This window comes from Akebia trifoliata, chromosome 2 (genome assembly GCF_017979445.1).
Source record: "Akebia trifoliata isolate Shusen 1 chromosome 2, ASM1797944v1, whole genome shotgun sequence".
Classification (NCBI taxonomy): domain Eukaryota; kingdom Viridiplantae; phylum Streptophyta; class Magnoliopsida; order Ranunculales; family Lardizabalaceae; genus Akebia; species Akebia trifoliata.
Window position 1 is genome coordinate 12,273,939 of NC_141376.1, and position 21,375 is coordinate 12,295,313.

At 36.0% G+C, this 21,375-nt stretch overlaps 2 protein-coding genes across 2 annotated transcripts; one reads left to right on the forward strand and one right to left on the reverse strand.

Annotated features, from left to right (window-relative positions):
- The first annotated feature begins 617 nt into the window (after positions 1-617).
- On the forward strand, positions 618-3,955 carry LOC147409602 (putative glucan 1,3-beta-glucosidase A). The gene is made up of 8 exons (XM_086430581.1): positions 618-881; positions 997-1,116; positions 1,212-1,409; positions 1,669-1,824; positions 1,905-2,074; positions 2,184-2,339; positions 2,823-3,175; positions 3,698-3,955. Exons 1-8 carry the CDS (start codon positions 693-695, stop codon positions 3,877-3,879), a joined length of 1,524 nt encoding a protein of 507 aa, XP_086286707.1. The 5' UTR covers positions 618-692; the 3' UTR covers positions 3,880-3,955.
- An 8,694-nt stretch (positions 3,956-12,649) lies between these two features.
- LOC147409603 (hyccin) lies at positions 12,650-16,330 on the reverse strand. Its single transcript, XM_086430589.1, has one exon. It carries the CDS (start codon positions 16,190-16,192, stop codon positions 14,978-14,980), a length of 1,215 nt encoding a protein of 404 aa, XP_086286715.1. The 5' UTR covers positions 16,193-16,330; the 3' UTR covers positions 12,650-14,977.
- Positions 16,331-21,375: the final 5,045 nt, after the last annotated feature.

Consider the following 21,375-nt stretch of genomic DNA (forward strand, 5'->3'; position numbering starts at 1 on the left):
CTTTTACTTACAACACACTAATTAAAAATAGAGAAAAGAGATATTTACAAAAATATGCACAATTTTTAATCAAATTACGATTTTGATATACTATTTATTTTATTTACGAAAACATGCACATAATACACTGTTCACTTTTACGCATTTAAAAGTGATAAATAATTTAAGAAATTATGATGTAATAAGTAAAAAAATTGGGGTGCCAATAGCAATAAGTATTTCCGTAGTTAGGTGCATAACCCCTATCTTCTAGAAAGCCACCGAATTCGGCTTCCACATTCGGCGCCGCTAATCGTTTATTGTGCATTTGTGCTGGCGCGCCGCTGTCTATATAATCCAAGAAAATAAACCAAAAACTCGAAATCAAAATTTCTATCGACAACAAGAGGTCAAGAAACGGCCAAATCTCCATTGTTAGCTCCAACGTAACAACTAATAAACGTCTAAAAACTTCTTGTCTATCTGTGCGACTGTGTCAACGCACCACTCAATTGTCCCACATTTATTTAATATTTGTCAACTCTTAATTGGTCAGCTCTGAAAAGTTGGATTAAAACAATTGGTCAACCTTTCTAGTGCGTTGACCATTCATTCATGCTCCATCTTAATTACTTAAAAGGCTATAAAGTTAAAGCTCTCTGTACTTCATTCTAAAGCCTTCAAAGAGAAACAAAACAAAAGAAAACTAAAAAATGGCAACCCATTTTTTGAGAAACCTATTATGTTTCTATCTCTTGTATTCTACGTTCTTCTCTAATTCATTTGCTGCAAGAATTAATCCTACTTTCAAGGTTAAAGCAGTTAATCTTGGAGGTTGGCTTGTCACTGAAGGATGGATAAAACCATCATTGTTTGATCAAATACCCAATAAAGATCTCTTGGTATATTTATATATATATATCTATCTCAAAATTACTTTTTATTCTGAAAAATCACATTATTCTGTTATAGATTCAATTATCTGTAATGGGTTTTTATTTGTTTGATCTTTAATAGGATGGATGTCAAGTTAATTTCAAATCTGTAAAGCTGGGGAAGTATCTATCGGCCGAGACTGGTGGAGGATCGATAATTGCCACGAACCGAACAAGTGCATCGGGCTGGGAAGCTTTCAAAGTAAGATTATTTATAATGTCATAAGTTGAATTTTCATGAAGAATTTGATTATGTTATCTTAGATATTAATTGTATTTGTTTTCTTTTATGTGTAGCTGTGGAGGATCAATGAGAGTACTTTTAATTTCAGGGTCTTTAATGGACAATTTATTGGACTAGAGAATCAAGGAGCTGGTATTACTGTCGTAGCAGTCTCGAACATATCTGGTACATCCGAAACGTTCGAGATTGTTAGAAAATCCGATGATCCAAATCGAGTTCGCATAAAAGCACCTAATGGATTATTCCTACAGGTAATTTTGTTCCAAAGAAATTGTTGTGAGAGCTTCTATTACCACACCAACTTTTACTAATGCCACCCCAAGATGTGTTCTAATTCTTTGGTGATTTACATATGAATTGAGGTGGTGTTGGCAAAATCTTGGTGTGGCAATAGAATCTCTCTTTGTTGTTTGTCTTGTAATTAAGTCATCTATAAGAACATTGTTTAAACAGGGTGGGTGGGTTTTAATATTTTTTTCGATAATTTGCATTGTTGTTTTAAATAAATAGGCGAAGGAGGAGAACTTGGTGACAGCTGATTTTGATGGAAATGGTGAATGGGGAGACAACAATCCGTCTGTTTTCGAAATGGGGATTTTTGGCACCTTGCGAGGCGAATTTCAAGTGACAAACGGTTATGGAGACAAAGCCCCACAAGTTATGAGAGTGAGTAATTAACCAATTGTTTTGGTTATGGAGATCATGACACATGAAGTGAAAAATTAACAAGTCTCTATGAATCTCAGGAGCATTGGAGCACGTACATCGTTGAAGAAGATTTCAAGTTCATATCGGAGAATGGTTTAAACGCTGTGAGAATTCCAGTTGGATGGTGGATAGCAAGTGATCCAACGCCTCCGAAACCTTATGTTGGAGGATCCTTGGAAGCTTTGGACAACGCATTCACTTGGGCACAGTAAGTGAGGCTAATAACATGTTTGCAATAAATATAAATAAATAGATATGCAAAATTTCTTGGATTAGAATTTTGAATAAGAAGATGATATTAATTCAATTGTTTGCAGAAAATATGGTGTGAAGGTTATAATCGATCTACACGCAGCGAAGGGTTCTCAAAATGGTTGGGAGCACAGCTCATCAAGAGATGGAACCTTAGAATGGGGACAGACCGACGACAGCATACAAGAGACCCTTGCAGTTATAGACTTCCTAACTGCCAGGTTCATGAATTCTTCCTTCAATTAGATTTTGTTTAGGAATGGCACACAATGAATCTTGCATACCAATTTGTTTTTCTATCTTCCTTCGCGTTCACTTGCTTACTAATGGGTATTTGGGTGGGGGGGTGATTTCAAGGAAATCTGCACACCTTGAGATTTGAACTGTAATTATATTTTATTTTATTTGGTTGTAGAATATATTATCAATACTTTCAACTCCTCATAGCAGGATACCTACAAAACACACTTTGACGCTCAAATTAATTAGAGGTAGAAATATGGTATTTTTGTAAGGGTTCTCTCCACATATTGTTGTCGTTTCCATGCCTTCTTAGATTTTCATAATCTTCCTGTGTTTATCAATCGTGTTAATCTCAATGTGACACATGTATGATTATCGAATAAATGAGACTTTTTCCCAAATTGATTTTTTATAAGATTACTCCGAATCACCCTTTCTCACTCTTCTTTGTACATGTCCAGGTATGCCCAGAGCCCAAGCCTACTTGCAATAGAGCTGATCAACGAACCTCTTGCCCCGGGAGTTACTCTGGAGACCATGAACAAGTACTATAAAGCAGGTTATGACACTGTTCGGAAACACTCATCAACAGCATATGTGGTGATGTCTAACCGACTGAGTATTTCTGATCCAAAGGAGCTCTTCCCTCTTGCCAGCGGCCTCAAGGGTTCTGTCATTGATATCCATTACTACAACCTCTTCTCAGATACATTCAATGACATGACAGTCCAACAGAACATCGACTTCATCTATAACAACCGGTCCTCCCAATTGAACGCTGTCACCACATCTAATGGCCCCCTCACCTTCATCGGTAAGTATTACATTCATCTTCACTGTTCCCGTAAGCTTGGATTACAGATATTACACCTTGGTTTGGGTCTAGATCAGATCAAAATCTATCTAGATCCAAATTTATAAGATCGGAATGAAATGGTTTTGGTCATTATTCAAACCATTGACAGTCCTTAGCAGATTTGAAGTCGACTAGGAGCAACCTAGAGGCAATTTAAATGTGAAATAAGTTTTTCCAAGGGTAAATGTGTTTGGATCATGTAATTTGCACAAGCAACCAAACATGTGCAACATGTTTTTAAATCAAACTTAGTAAGTTCTAAGGACTTGAGCAAGAACCCAGTGTTCTAATCTTACAGTTCTAAGCTAATGGAAACTTTGATATTGTTCACCTAAAATGGACAACCATTCATGATTAATGGTGGGAACATTTGATGATCGTACATCCACCATTAAATGATCGATCACTGAAATATGATTATTGATTACTAAACCTATTATATCAAAGTCAAGTGATTCAATGGGACGGTGAAATTTGCAGGGGAATGGGTGGCAGAGTGGCAAGTGAAAGGAGCAACAAAGGAGGATTATCAGAGGTTTGGGAAAGCCCAATTAGAGGTATACGGACGTGCATCATTCGGATGGGCTTATTGGACATTGAAGAACGTAAACAACGCCTGGAGCTTAGAATGGATGATCAAGAACAACTATATCAAGATTTAGAATTCCTATCTTTAATTGTTTTCATTATAGTAATAAAATGTGATCCTTCAAGTTTGAAAATTGATCACATTAAATATTTTGATTCTTCTAGCCATGGATTCCATCTCTCACCTTTAGAATCATATCCACATAGCTTTTAGGTTGTTAATGGATTGAGTTTGGATTAATTCTGTTGGACCAAACAAAGTGGATATAATGCGACTTGAATAATGAAAGTGAGGATGCAGTACGGAACATAGTCACAAAGTCGTTCCCTTCATCATCAAAATTTTCATTTTCTTCAAATTTCAAATCTCAAGAATAAGATGAGATTTTTTTTAAGGAGACTAAAAGATGATGGGTTTTGGGAAGAAACCCAAAACATCATTTATATGATCCCTGAAATTTTTCCTATTTCTTTAGGAAACTTCCACAAACTCATCCAAACTAATCAAATTGAACTTGAACCTCCTCCGCTCATTAGTTGCTCAATCGGAACTTGGTTATTATGGTTATGAAGGCCTCCCTTTAAATATGGACCAACCGAGTAGCTATCTTCTATATGGACCAAATGTCCTCATGGCACTCTGTATAAGATCAAAGAGCCATGAGCATGTAGAGCACAAAATTCTAAGAATTTAAAAAATAAATTTTCTTTGTTGCTCAATTCATTTTAAATTTGAGAGTTCATTAAAAAATAAAAAAATAAAATTCAGCCCAATCTAAACCAAGAACCGTAGAAGGGAGAGGGGGCAGTCTACATGGTCCAAATGGGAGCCGTGGTCTAGACTCTACATGGTCTTTGAGTCCATATATATAGAGGAGAATATTGTCCGAAGAATTAGGTATGAGCTACTAAAATGGAGGTGTTGTATTGTAAGTGCTACCAATCAAATTCGGAACAATGATAAGATTGATTATGCTTTATGGAGCAAAACACGGATAGTCAAGGAACAATATTTTTCTTTTTTCCTTTTTTTACTTTTTTTGTTTTTCTTTTTTGGCTTATCGTGGGTATCCCCACACCCTTGGGGTGAGACTAATCCCATGGTCACACACAACACCCCCCTCAGAAAGTCCGACGTGCAATTGGTTGACTCAAGGGTCAAGGAACAATAAATTTGTAGAATATGTGTACAATACTCCAAGATAAAGAAGTTGAGATAGATGCATGGAAATACTAAAATAGACAACACTAGAAATGAACACATGAAAATATATGTAAGTATCCCCTACAGGTGATAAAATATGGAAGAACCATGACGGCTGATTACAAACAAAGAAGACACAGACACATCACAAACGAGAAGGAACGTGCAGGTAAAAGGCTCATTTACGAAAATGAAAACCTAAAAGGACGAAGATTAGAGTACGGAAATTAAATTTGAAGACAATTAAATGATTGAATAAGATTTGCACAGCCAATCCCATGTAGTTGGTATACAGCATATCTTGATGATACAGAATTTAAGATGAACCACACAAAACAAGGCTTTCTTCGAAGATGTTATCACAAAAAGACAAAAAAAAAAAAATCAAACTTACAAGAACAAAAGCAGTCTTGTAATGAATATTTCATGCATAATGGTGCATGGTTTCCTCACCCAACCCATGGAATATTAACAAATTAATATTAAGGGTATTGTTTCTTGTTAGGATCATCACCCTTGAATCCCCTATCCCATGAGAGGCCCAAATACTAATGATATTTAACTGTCAACAGTAGAATATCATATAAATTGAGCATAGCAAAGTCGAGAATGTTGAGATGGATGAGTGCAAAGACTGGAAAATATAGAAGAGTAGGGATCCAGAACGGTGTCCTGTACCTAACCAAGGTCAGGTGGCACCCCATTTTATGCCACGTGGCATTTTTGGTGACCCACTGACCATATGTATAAGTGGCCCATCCCTTGGTGAATTTACACAAAAAAGATAAGTTTGATTAGTGATGTGCATCCATTGATATTAGCCTTGTATTAAGAATGATTTCTAATCGTTGGATTTAAACTCTTTTTCAAGTCATCAAACACAACAATTTTTGGTACGTACGTTCACAAAGGGATGGACCACATATCCATATGGTCAATGGATCCCCAAAAATGCCACGTGGCATAAAATGGGGTACCACCTGATCATGGTTAGGTACAGGACACCGTTCTGGATCCCTACTCAATATAAAATTAGAAACAAATGAATTTGGAAAAATGTAGGGGTGGCTCCATATAAGCAATAAACTAAGAGAAAGTCAACCTAAAGAGCTTGGGCATGTTCAAAGAAAGCCGATCACATCCCCACTTCGGAAGAAATATTAAAGTTAAAGGTCCTAAAAGAGTAAAAGGAAGACCAACCAAAAACAAAAGTGGATGGTGAAATCATATATGACCACTTCTTCAATGGCAGAAGACATGGCACTAGACAGAGTGGGGGGAGATGATGAAACTATCGTATAAATAAAAACATAATATAATTTATTTTAAAAGATATTATGAAATAAACAACTCATTCAATATCCAAATTGTTTCAAGTAAAAAAATGTGAAAACAAATTCTCCATATCAAGTCTTGACAAGCCTTTTGAACACATCAATCCATTCCTCGGGCGTAAAACACACCACCTAAAGGTCCACATGCCCTTTTCCCATGATCTCTTGATAGATTAGTATTATAGTCACAATTGATGTACGGGAAATAAACCTCAAATATAAAAAAGAACATTAAATAAAACTTATAGTATAAACTTCGTCAGAAAATGAATGAAAGGAAAGTGACTTCTTGAAAATATCTTTATCCATGTGTTTTGTCCGACAAAAATGGTGGGGTCATAATACGAATTCCTCAAGAGAAGAGGGAGGCAATTCCCCACCAGGCTTCTAAGACTTATTCACCACAATGATATAAAAACAAAAGGTTGTGTTTGGTTCACTTTAAAATAAAGGGAAAGAAAATGATTTCTCGAAAAAAATGTCTTATCAATGTGTTTGGTTTTGTCCGAATATGGTTGTATCAAGGTATGATTTTCTAAAATTGCAGTTCCCCACCAAGCCCTCACTGTCTTCATCCCCTCTCCAATCCTCTTAGAACATGAAGTGGCACAGGGCAGACCAAAGAATCAATCAAATTCAAACCCTTGTTTTTGCAGGTTTGGATCCCCCAGAAGGATCCAAATTAAAATGGTTGAGGAATCTATCCGAGTAAGATCTGGGTCAGTTGGAAATGTTCAGGTAACAAGAACTAGGCCGGTCCAGCTATGAGTATTGAATCCTTTATGAAATGATTCCATTGCGATAAAATAAGGATCCAACCCATATTTTTCACACATATCTGGGTCCAGATGGCATATTATTCATGGGCCAATTTCATCATTGCCGACAAATCAATTTATGTAATGTGATGTATAATATAATTTCTAGAAGCTTAGTAATCCTTGGCAATCTTTCTCAAATTCGGCTCTAGATGACTGAGGTAAATGTATCCCTTTTCTATCCCCAACAGGACAAACTCATTTTGAACCCCTCCCCATCGGGATGTGTAAAGATCTACCAATAATTGGCTCCGTCTTAGAGCCAAATTTTCAACTTTCCTCAATCCAATTGGAAATCTAAAAGTCACTGTAGAATAGAAAATTCCTACCAACAATTCAATTGTGAGTGGCTCTGCTCCATGGGAAACTTCCTCTACTACATGGCATAGATATCTCCATACTTTGCCTACTGTGTAGCTGTGAATTTGATCAAAACCACATCAACCTAGAACTCCCTTCCCTCCAAAATAAGCCATCTTCACCCAATACCCCACTTTACGTAGGGATTACATTCAGAAGTCAGAACAAACATACAATTAAGGCAACAAATACCCAAAGATGTCTACCACTAACACTATTTGAAGCGAAAAAGATACGAACAATGAATTGTAAATATAACTTGAATCTAAATAATTGTACAAACAAACTTTGTTTTTTGATAAGTAAAGATAATTTCATTAATCAACACGGAGGTCAAGGAGACGTACAAACCTATAACAGGGCGAGCAAAAAATGCTGAAAAAAGACAAAATGATTACCCCATTTCTATATTAAAGAGGGAACTATCTCCCCAATCAAGCCAGCCTTCCACCAAAGCCTTCAACGAGTTTGGAATACACCCCCACCAACCCAAATAACTGAAGCAAATGATTCCAAACCTTGCAATTGAAACTACAACGAAGAAGCATATTATTTACTGACTCCCCATTTGACTTGCATAAGAACCAAAAATTTGTTTGGAAGAAACATTTCTTTCTCAAGAGGTCGATGGTCGGCAATTTTCAAAGTGTAGCAAGCCACATAAACACCGAGGCCTTTGAGGGAATGCTCACCCTCCTAATCATAGCAGATGGGAAGCTTGAATTACTTACTTGAGCCCCACTTAAGTACAAGGACAAAACTGTGAAATTATCATCCTGCGAACCATCCCAAATCTATATATCCTCCACATTAAGATCAATCGACGAAGCCTTAACACACTCCGTAAATTTCGCCAAACTCTCCAACTCCCAATCATTGAATGGGCCTCTGAAGTCGAAATCCCAACAAACCCCCTCACCTTCTTTGTGAATAAAGGAAGAGATCACTTCTCCCTTTTTCATGGAAACCTCCAACAACACTGGGAGCTGAATGTTCAAAGCACAATCTCCACACCACCAATCTTCCCAAAATCTAACCCATTCACCCTTCCCCCACTTTGAATTTTACCTTCTTGTAGTACAAAAGAAGTCTCCTTAAGATACATTTCCACACTCCACACCCGTAAGTGCCTTTGTTGCGCCACTTTCCCAGCCACTGTTTTTAACCACAAACTTGTCTCTTATTGCCCTCCTCCACAAACTTCCATGCTCATTTCCAAACCTCCCAAGCAACTTTCCTAATAAAGTCGAGTTCATTATCTTGAAAATTTTAATACCCAAACCTCCACTACTCTTAGGCGAGCACATTTTCTTCCAACTCACAAGATGCAACTTCCTATTACCTCTTTGTCATGCCAAAAGAAATCCCTACACAAACTATCAAACTTTAACTCCACATTCTTAGGCAAGGATAACAGGGAGAGGAAATCATTCGGGATTGCCGACAACGTGCTTTTGATCAAAGTCAACTTACCACCTTTAGAAAGATACCTAGCTTTACAAAGGCTCAACTTCCTCCCCACTTTTTCTAATACCAGATCCCATAACTCCTTTCTATTATACTTACAACCCAATGGAAGACCCAGATAGGTTAAGGGAAAGTTTCCCACCTAAAAACCAATGGAAGCTGCCAACACCTCCAACCCTGTAATTTGATAACTGGAAATAACTTGATTTTCCTAAAATTGACTGAAATGTCAAATATAGCCTCAAAACAGCCAAGTATCCCACTCACAAAATGCACCTGACGAGGAGAATAATTTAGGAAAACAAGCGTATCATCCGCAAATTGTAGATGCGAAATAAGAATACCTCCCATGCCTGCCCTGAAGTCGCTAATATGCCCAGACTCCGCAATTTTGGCAAACATATGCCCCAACGCTTCCGCAACTATGATAAAGAGTAAAGGCGATTAAGGGTCACATTGTCGAAGGCCCCTTGAACTCCTAAAGAAACCCAAGGGAGATCTATTCACCAAGATAAAAAAGGAGGAAATAGAGACGCAATTCATTATCCACGTAACCCATCTATTTCCAAACCCCATCATTTTCATCAAATATTTGAGAAAATTTCAATCAACGCAACCATACGCCTTTTGGAGATCGACTTTACAAACTTGATCAGGGTCCTTTAACTTTCTTTTCTAATTTATACATTTGGTAACAATAAGAACCCCATCGAGAATTTGCCTCCCCTTGCACAAAAGCCCCTTGGGTTGAAGAATGATGCCTGGAATCACTTTTCTTAGTCTTGTGGCTAGCACCTTAGAAATCCATCATTTTTTGAAACTTTGCTTTTAAATTAACCTGGTAAGACCTTTCTTCTTCACTGAGACCACTTCTCTCTTCTTTTTGATCTAGGACCCCCAATTCCTTTAACATCTCATTTTTTCTATCATCAAGGCGACCAAAAGTGTCCACATTCCATTGCATCAACATATCCTTTAAACTCTTCAACTTCAATATGAAAAACCATGCCCGATCTTCCATCAAAGTGATTCTCAGCCAATAATAGGTTAATATAGGCAAGTGGCTGACTTCCTTGTGATAATACTACTCCCAATACCAAAATCAAAGACATCATACTCAAGAATAAAGTTGAAATGTAGGGCCAAGGTGGGTAGTTGATGGGGCCTTTAATGCTTTAAAGGTTGTTTCAACTTCATGTGTCCAATGAAAAGAGTCCTTTCATAACATCTGAGTGAGGGGGGCTATTATTGTACCATAGCCCTAGAAAAACTTCCGGTAGTAACCGATGAGTCCAAAGAATCCTTGTAACTTCATAAGGACTTGAGAGTTGAGGTTTTCAGCCATTGTGTCATGGCATCAATTTTTGACATGTCAACATGAACATCCTTGGCTGATATTATATGGCCTAGGTACTTTATCGAAGTTTCAGCAAAAATGCACTTGGATATCTTGACATACAATTGATGTTGGAGTGGGACTTGAAATATTACGATGAGATGATCAAAATGAGTGTCCAAATCCGAACTATAGAAGAGAATATCGTCAAAAAATACCAATACAAATTGCTAAACAAAAGACCTAAAAACTTCATTCATGAGACTCTGGAAGGTGGTTGGTGCATTGGAAAGGTCAAATGGCATTACAAGAAATTTGTAATGCCCTTCATGAGACTAGAATGTCGTGTTTGGAATGTTTGCTTCATTAACTCAGATTTGATGATAACTAATTTGATTGGGACATCAAAGCTTGAAGATATATTTTATTTTTTATTTCGTTTTCTATTTTAAGGCTATATTTTCATATTCTTTGGGCTCATTTTCATGTTTTATTGGCCCATGGTGTTAGTATAATAGTTAGGAGTAGTTCGATAACTTTATAATGTCTTTTATTTAAGTTAATGAGGTTCGAAAATCAGGAAGGAGAAAGTTACAAAAATTAGATTTCTTTATTTGGTATTTTAATTTTATTAGGACTCTTGGTTGATTTTATTTATTTATAGATTGTATAAGGATTTATTTATGAAGAATCATGAATGAATAAAAAAAAGAATTGTTTTCTTGTTTTGAATGTTGGTGCATTTAATGTGGTCGATGCCATGGAAATCATTGAGGGGATTCTGTTAGTACCATGTTTTGTCGATTCCAAGATTAGTCGTATGTTGTCATGTTGTAACTACTGGAAGATATTGTTCAAAACGAACGAAGAGAAATCAACATGCATTACACCAACGACAAATCCGTAGTATATCAAAACCAACCAAGGACAAGGGACATTATCACCCGTGGAGTATCAGAACAAGTTATTATCGAAGCATCTTTTGAGTGTTCTAAGTTCATCCCAAAACCAGCTCAATCTCAAGGAAAATAGAAGTTGTCGGCAGGAGTGAAGGATCCACCGTCAACCATCGACAAAACAGAGTGGAACTCAAGGTATCGGTGGCAGAAGCATAATCTTGACGGTTCCACCGACAGAATGGTCATCAGTTCCACCGATGAACAACTTGTCGGTCCTACCGACAGAACAGAGTGGAACTCAAGGTATCGGTGGCAGAAGCTTAATATTGTCGGTTCCACCAACAGAATAGTCACCGGTTCCACCGATGAACAACTTGTCAGTCCCACCGACATCCACCGCCAGAACAAAATGAGAAAACATCTATCGATGGCAGAAGCATGGTTCTGCCGGTTCCACCGTCATAATGCTCATATGTCCCACTGATAACTATTGGAGGTTCCACCGACAAAGCTACCGATAGTATTCAACAATAATATTTTCGAGCATTAAGTTTGGTCAGTGCCACCGACGAGATACAGGTGCCACCGACAGGAAGCCGTTGAGTATAGTTTCTACAAATTAGAAGCTCTAGGCTTCATTGATTTTTTGGATCAACAACTTTTGAATTAAGCCCAAACAAATAAGTACACTTCAAGAGGCTTAACAAAGGAAGAAGAATCGTTGGGTGAGGTCGAAACCATGCACATCATGCTACTTCACCTGAGTTGATCAAGCTTCACTAACTTCATCCTTCAAGCAGTTACACTCTAACATCAAGCTAGGCGAGGAGCCAAAGACGAAGGAAGAAGTGAAGAACCAAAGATTAACAAACTCACCTCATTCATCATAATTGTGAGTTTGTTTGTTTTGCTTTAACTTCAAAATACTCAAGTAACAGTTTTCTTGATTTCCTCTTCAAAATCAAGCATTTGATTGAGTTGCGGACTCAAGTTGAGTGATAAAGGTTGCTGAATTCCCGAAGCATAAAACTCAGACATTTTGAGTGGATGTGGTTCACTCAATCTTAGGGTTGTAGAATTAACCTGGGAAAAAATTCTATGTGTGGTTTAAGGTGAACCAAAAACCTCAGTTTTAGTAAACACCGAAGAACCATTGATTGGGGTTCTCTTGGGAGTGGACGTAGGCATAGTTGTTGAACCACTATAAATTGTGTGTCTTGTGTTTCTTTCTAATTTCCTTATCTTCATGCAAATCTGAACGTATATCATGATTAATCATTGCATGCATAAATCCTTTGTTCCATGGATGATTTGGTGAATGCTTCAATAGAACGAATTCATTAAAAATTCAGCCACACTTAAGTGTTCACATTTAGAAGAATTTTTAATTAGTCCTATTCACCCCCCCCCCCTCTAGGTCTAGACATTGTCAAAGCCTGTAATTTCAGATTCCAAGGTAAATAGCAAAAAAAAATTAATCTTCTTCTTCAATCCATCTTTTCTACACACACAAAAAAATTGTCTATTTTTGTAGAGATCAAGAACCCTCTAATTCTTTCAAAAAACCACCCAAATCTATCCTATACTCTAAAATCAAACCCTTTTTCTAAAGAAAAAAAAATTCATAACTTTTCAAACCCTTTTCCTATTGTAACCCAATTCCAAATCTCAAATCAAATTCCCTAACCCCCTCTATATTCATTTTCACCCCTCACCGTCCTGCATCACAATTTGCAGAAAATAGAAGCTCATCTAGTAGTTCATCAATAACAGTATTGGATATCTATCGTTTACCATGATGTTGTTAAGAACCCAATAGCCCACACACATCCACCAAGGCTGATGAAGAAATGGGCTAATGTTAGCTAATTGTTCAAACTTGAATTGATAATCATGTATTATCGTAGTTTGGCCAATGATCCTTCGTGACCGCCATCCCATGTTGTACCAAAATGTGTACATTGGACACCCCACAATTCTAGGAATGTTTTAGATTTGACCTCTTATGGTTCGAGCAACGAAAATTCAAGATGGGGGGACCCCCCAATTCCAAAGGTGTGTTTTCGATGAGAGAATTTTATAATGGTCACAGTAGATCAGAGGATCCTTCTTTTCCTTACGTGGTAGTGTTGGGTCCAAAGGTCCCTTCAAAGGTGGCTTTCTTTGTTTGGACAAGAGTTTGGGATAGGATCCTCACGCTCAATCAGTTGAGAAGAAGAGATTTTTGTGGTCCAAATCGTTGTTGTTTGTGCTTGGTAGAGGAGGAATCTTCTAAATATCTACTTGTGCATTGTGTAGTGGCTAAGGAGGTGTGGGACCACTTATTGGAATTGTTTGGGTTGATTGTAGTCTTTCAGGTTCGAGTGGAAGTGTTTTTGGGGAATGGCTACAATTGAGGATGGCTTTCAGACGCTCCAAGAGATTACTATCGAATCTCACCCCATCCGCGATCACTTGGGGAATTTCAAAAGAAAGAAACGCAAGAACCTTTGAGGTTCAATCCAGCCATGAGCTTGTTTTATTGATTCTCAGGTTGTTATTCTTTTGGTCCAAGGTATTCAAAGAGTTCAAGGGGGTGTTCTTCAAGGACTTCCTAGTATGTTGGGATTTGGTTTGTAATATTTTCAAGCCCTAGTTAGAGGCTCTTTCTTTTCCTCTCTTTTCTTTTCTTGGTTTCTTTTTTGTTTGGTCACCTCGATCTTTCCTTTTGTTGTACGTTTGTTTTTGTTTTTTCCTTAATCTATAAAAAAATTTCTAGCCAATCAATGATACAGAGGTATTGCCTCACCTTGAGGATGAGTTGATGTTATGTCCACCATTTGGTAATCTAGAACACCGTGTAGTTGCTGGAACTGATGTGCTCGAAACACCTATCCTTCCAGATCAGCTATATTAAAGACGGGAAAATCAAGTTAAATCAACCACCCTTGCTAAGAAGCAAGTGTGGCTGGTCGAACTTCAGGTGGTTGTCGTGGTTATTCAGCAAAAAGGGGTGGCTGAGGATGAAGATTTTTTATGGAGATTTGCATGTTCATTGTGAGCTCAGCAATTCCAAAGTTCAAGTCGTTGACATTTTTCCTGGTGTTTGATAACTCCATTCAAATGTCACCAATCTCCCTATGGATATTTTCAAAACCAAGTGGTGCTACCATAAGTGCAGGAAAGAGCTCTGATACCAGAATGATAAGAGTGCCATTTTTTAATTAGAATTAACTCACTAACTAAATAAACTATAAACTATGTGAGAAATTATGCTTGCATTCATATCCAGCACGGTTAAAATTTATAGGTTGATGCTAACAACTTGACAAACCACTCCCCTGGTAAACGAGAGTTGACTAACAAACTAACTCCTCCAGAAAATAGGAGCTGAATGACAATTAAATCTAAAAGCAGAGAAATTCAAGGTCTGTTAATGGACTCACTTAACAATTGATCCCCAAGATGCTGACACCTGGCTATATGGTGGTGAACGTTGGGCAGAATTGCAAGATTTGCTACTTGGGGTGAGAGAAGAAAATTCATAAATATCTACCACAAAGACTGCCGAAAAGATACAAGCACTGGATATTATACTGAATATTACACACAACATCTAAATTAAGATGGGAAAAAAAAGTAAGTATCAAAAAAAACAAAAAAAAAAAAGAAGAATATCTAACATACTCGTACTTGGTTGACATCTCAACACTTCTGAGGAGCTGCATATGAATATACAACTTGAATCACAAACAAAGAAAAGTTGGTCAACCACTCACTTTGATACCAAAAAGATCTCTGGTTTCTTTGCTTTGCTCGGTGTGTTAACATTTGAAGCTGCATTGGCATCAGCTACTGCCCTGGCAGCCAATCGTGCTCTCTTATCAAGCTGAATCAAACTCCGAGTGGCCAAGATTGCTTGTGGGACCAAATCATGAGAAACCCTTGCATACAAACACCTTACTGCAACCGACGCTGCATCCCTAACATCCTGTGAATTAAGAGGAGCCAACAGGCAATGCCCAAGAATTCTCAATACAGGTTGTAAGAGTTCCCAAGGCAACGGAATTCTTGCTCCTTTAGAAGCCCCAGTTTTGGCAAATTCTTCCCCAATCCCAAATTCATTCATCTCTTCCACCAATTCCTCAATCTCATGATCCTCTTCAAAATCCCTAATCTCAGATGCATTCACATTTCTACTAATATTGCCATCAACATCAAATTCATTCCTGCAAGAACAATTCTGCCCCGCCCATGCCACGACAAACCGACACAAATCAAGTTTTGACCATATGGGCATCTGAGAAATTTGCTTATAATAACAATCAAGCACTATAGCTACAATAAAAGCCCGTTTTGTCGATTTTACAGCAATTTGTGGTTCAAGTTGTGGGCAGAGAACCCTAACGAACGGTTGAGAATTAACAGCGCCATTAGAGGGCTTGCTTCGGGGAGCGTGGTAAATAGAAGGTTGCGATAGATCGGGAATTGAAATTAATATGGGTTTTCCAGCTCGATCTTTGGTTTCGGAGCCATAGAGAGAAAGAATTACAGCTTCGAAACCTGCAAGAGATGGGATTGAGGTTTCAGAAGGAGAGACGATTCGAGAGAGATAGAGACCAGTGAGGAGAGGGATGAAAGAGAGGACTACGAGGCGAAGGTCAGGATCTGAGGATTGGAAGGTTTCGTAGAGCCATTGACAGAGAGGATCGTCACCAGAGCCTGAGAAAGGGTTTGAGAGAGAAGATGAGATGGCGAGATAAGCTTCTTGGGATTCGAGGAGAGATCTTGCGGGACGATCTGAGTCTGCAAGAGAGGAGATTGATGGGGATGAAGAGAGGATGGAGGAGAGGATTTGGATGCGAGATCTGGCCTTGGAGATTGCTTCCCACCATGACTGCATTGGATTAGGGTTTGAATGATGGTCAGGGTTTGGATCTGATGAAGAAGATGAAGGCGAGCCTGCTACGTGGCTTAGCTGGATCTCCATTGTAGCTCTCCAGATTCTTTGGGGGTTCCGATGGGATCACTACCTCTATCTGTAACGGCCCGAGGAGATCAAGAGTTTGGCATTTGCTGCATTTCGTATTATATATTTGGGAGGGACGCTCTATTTGCACACACACCGAGAAGATGGCTAATGGAACTCACTTCAAGTGATTTTTGTCAAGAAAAAACGGAAAATTAAAAAAAGAAATTATTATTATTATTATTATTATTATTAAAAAAAATTACCCAAACAGAATTAACACACCAGACTAGGAATGCACATTGGATTGGATAAATCCGAACCAATTTGAAGTCTTTTGGATTGGATTGGTTTGGATTGAGCATGGTTTGGTTCGGGTACGGATTGTATAAAAAAAATCTGATTGATTTGATTCGATTCCGAATTAGGGGTATAATAGAATCGAATTAATCCGAAATATCTAAGAGATATATATATATGTTTATTTAAAAATAAAATTATTTCTTAATTTCGTTCATCTGTTATCTATTTCTCTCTTCCTTTTCTTCAAGTTTGAAAAAAACCTAGTGGTCGTTTGTCTCCCTCACCTCTCTACTCGTCACCTCATCAGAAAACAAAAAAGTAACCCATATCTCTCTCTCTCTCTCTCTCTCTCTCTCTCTCTCAACTATGTAGTACATTACGAAGAGGTAACTCATCAAAGTCTTCAATTTTATCTTTTCTATTTTTTTCTTACAAAAACTCTTAGAAAATGTATACAAATCTCTCTTTCAACTCTCAAATGGATCAACCCATTTATGGAAAAACTTTTTCAAAGAGTTTGATTCCTTGCTTTTTTTACGAGAACCTTTATATCGTGTTTGTTAGATGAAATATACTATACGAATCTAGGCTTGGATTCGTTAATCTACCATTTATGGATTAGTTTCCTCACTAATCCATCCAAAATACCAATTTTAAATTGTAATTTTTTTTATAGTCTCATTAAGCTTCCTCTAATTTTCAATTTATACAAATTTTCAGTCAAAATTTAATCATAAAATCAATTTTATTTTTAAAATAGGCATTATTTATGATCTGATCCAAAGGGTTCCTCTTTTGAAAGAAAAAATACTAGTTTTTCTATTTTGAAAGTATGAAAACCAAGAACCAATCCGAACCAAGGTTGGATTGGATTGGTTCAGTTTTATAAGGTAATTGGATTGGTTCGGTTCCAAATTTGTAAAACCGATCATGTTTGGTTCGGCTCAAATTTTGTCAAAATCCGAACCAATCTGAATCATATGCACCCCTACACCAGACAGTCTAGCATTTTAGTAACTAGCTAGATGGTCGAACGTTTTATGTTATTTTCTAGCCACAATGATGGAATTGCCCAAAATTAATTTAAAAGGCTAGATTGTCCAACACTTTAAACTGATCATTTCCATAATTAATGCAAAATAATGTGGGAAAAAAAAATTCACATAAATTCAACCCTCTTTATTTCTATCTCACTTTTTAACAAAAAAAAAAAAACTTTTTAGATTTAATTTCTAAATGGAATTCTCCTCTAAAATTTCTTTTTTCTTTAAATCCAATACTCTTTCTTTATTTGTGATAACAAGTAATTTCTCTCTCTTTATCTTATAATGTCAACTCAAATTTCATGTTTACTATGTTATTATGGTGGAAAGTTCATACGACCAACTAATGAAAGTAAAGATGTGTAATCTTAAGGGTTCTTAAAGACTTTTGATGATTTCAAAAGATATTTTATTTTAGGAGTTTATCAATAGAGTTACAATATTGTGGAAGTTACCCAGCAATTTGATTATCTTAAGGTTTGTCTTTTCCTTCTCTTTAGATTCGACAACTTTTGATATTGTCGATAATGAGAGCATAAAGTTCATCTTTGAAATGTATAGCCTAAATTCCATCATCAACATATATGTGTTCAAAAATGAATCCATTGATACCTCGATTCTTAATAATCATGTCTACATAGCAATAATGAATCCTATTCCTCAAGCCATTGTACCAAATCAAGATCATTTAAATTCTGGTTATGATATTTTTCTCTTCTCAATAATATGCATTGTGGGGAGTTTTTTAGGCTTTCCACTCCTTGAGATAAACATTGATGATGATCTTGATCAAGAGGCTTCTATCCAAATCTTCCTTCAATAGTTTGACTTATTTTGATGGCGGGCTTTACCTTGATATACCGAACACTTTTTAACAATGGTTGATTTCCGCTTTTCACCAACTCTTAATCAATAGAAAGTAAGAAGGAGATAATGATGAGGCATCGATGTGATGCCTGTCAATGATCCTATGAAGATCTAGTTAGTATTTGGATAAAAGAAAATGAATGGAAAATAAGATTAACAATGGATTTGTAAAGTGATTTTTACTTTTCAAGTTTTTTTTTTCAGTTCGTCTGCCTCCCCCTCCTCCTCCTCTTTTCTCCTTCTTCTTTCCTTCGTTTGATAAATTGGTTTTTATAGACGTAATTCAGAAATACATGTCACGACATGACAAATCCAAATGTTAGATGAGTTATTCAGTAGGGATGCACTTGAGTGTTTTAGAAGATGGACTCCTCACTTATCTGTAAGATTTGAATCAAATGTGTTAGTGTTGCAAGTTATCAATGTGAAGTAGAAAAAAATATAGGATTCTGACATATGGTGTCCCTTTGATATGACAAGATTTTATTTTATATTTATCATTGTGAAGAGACATGCTCAAACTCATATACTTATTTGAAATCGTTTATGTGTTATGAGTCAGGTCAGATACAAGTTAGAGATCAGATTAGGAACAAGTTAATGCATGGATTTTATAATTACGCGACAAAGATATTATTGAGTTATTAGATAGGATACAAGTAAAGATTACATAAATCCATCAAAAACATCGTGAGGAGTCAGAGTCATGGGTTAATGTACTAAGAACAAAAGTATGAAACAAAAAACTTTAGAAATATGTCAAGTTAGCAAGTTCTTTATCAGTCATATAGGTGAATGACATAAAATTTGAGATTCTTAACGAAATTAATTGTTACGTAGCTCATATGTACAATAGAACTATTCGTGCGAAAATGACAACATACTGAAATTCCTTGTGAGCATGCAATTTGAGGATGTGGTGCCCACATGATTTTTGTACTACTAAATTGTTAATCGAGGCATATTACCTTATTTATTGAGAGCCTTTGCATGGTGTTCCTAATCGTACAAACTACAAATTCCATATGAAATACCAACTATGATTTATCGTCAAAAACTCATCATCGCCCTACCTGACCAAAGAAAATACGAAAAGATACAAAAAATAGAGAGAAACGCCTTTTTCTATTGTACACGGTGTGGCTAATCAGAGTATAATAGGAAAACTTGTATAACCTCCATATGATTTATAAGAGTTTTGTAGCATTTTCAACAATTATGTTTGAAGTGAGATTAATAAATTTTTTATATGCTAGTTAATCGTGGATATCGATGAAGTATTTTTGGGTGTGTAGGGTAAAAGCTTTAAACCCAAGTGTTGCTAAAGCTTATTTCAATTACTAGAGAAAAATATGAAATGACATGAGGAATGCTATTTTTTTTTTGTATATCTTTATCATTTAAGGATTTTGATTTTCTTTTGAACATATTGTGGAGAATTATATAATTTTAATAAACTATTATTTGACATAAACACTACTTGTGAAAAATTTTAACAGAATTATATGGTTTAACAATGATCTTTACAAAAATTAGTTATTTATTGGTTCAATAAGGTCTGAAAAATAAAGTTAGTACATAGGCATTGAAAAGAGTTTTGTCTCTTATTAAGATTTGGAAGCACTTCATCAACTTGGCATTTGTAGGCATCTCTAATTTAATCCACTAATTAGAAGATTATATGAGAAAGAAAATAAAAATTGAAATGGCGATTGACGAGACCATCCGTCCCCTTTGAATATTTTGTTTCACTTTTTTTATTTTTATTTGAGGTTAATTTTAGAAATCAAGTGCAATGTGATTCCACACACAAGATAAATAACATTTTAAAGAAACAATTGATGAGAAAACCTAATACAACTTACATTGAAATATCAAAGTTGTTCTCCTAAACACTTAATTATGCAAAATAGAAATTGTAACACCATAAAAAAATATAGAATTATACAATGTATCCAAGATTTCCACAAGAAAATAATTACAACACTAGTAAAAAAATGGCCAACATTAGTAAAAAATAACCATTATAATATCCATAACTCTACTTTACAAAATTATGGATTTACATAATTCATATAAATAATATGTCCATTGTTGTCGTTGTGCACAACTATCTATTGCTCGTGGAAATTTTGGTACTTAGGCAATTAGATGGTCTAGAGACACCATCAATGACCTTGTGATATGACTATGTGTTCGCGTCAATGATCAAAGTGTTGGTACTTATAGAGGTGGTATAGGCATTAACACTAAATGAATATTACAGGGAGTTGGTTTTGTCTGTGCTTGTGTAAGTATGGTAAATTTATTCATAAACATAGTCATCTCCTCGTGTACTGTCGAATGATCTTTATGTGCATGTGATTGTGAATACTTCCCATATGAATGTTTTACCTATTGTTGTTAGGGTTTTGTTCGATGTGTGAGTCGTCACATTTTCATCTGGGACATAAGTGGGACATAAGTCAAAAAATTATCTTGACTTGAGAATCATTAGGATCACGTATCATTAAAGGTCTTGATATATGTATATCTTATCGTAGTAATGTCAATTTTGATTGTATCTCTTTCATGATTTATTATAAATATTTGATTGCTAGTCAAATATTAATATATTCAGTGACATATCCAACATTTACTAATACATTGTCAAGGATATTTGCTTGTGAACATACAATATTATACTGTCAATACATGTTATTAAAAAAATCAATGTATCGTTGTTTCAAGTGATCTTTATAATTCTTCTTACTCTAGCATAATAATATTTGTTACATCATCTCCATATCTTCTTAGTATGTATTGATCTTTATAAATTAAGTATAGGTTATCCATTTGAGGAGTTCTATACTATTTTTTGAACTCAAGAGAAGACCATAGTGTTACGATTGATGGAAATCACAAGAAAAATAGAAATTAAACATTAATAATATGTTTTATTAGTTAGTAAAATTAAATGAAATAAACATATTCTAATTAATGATATACTTA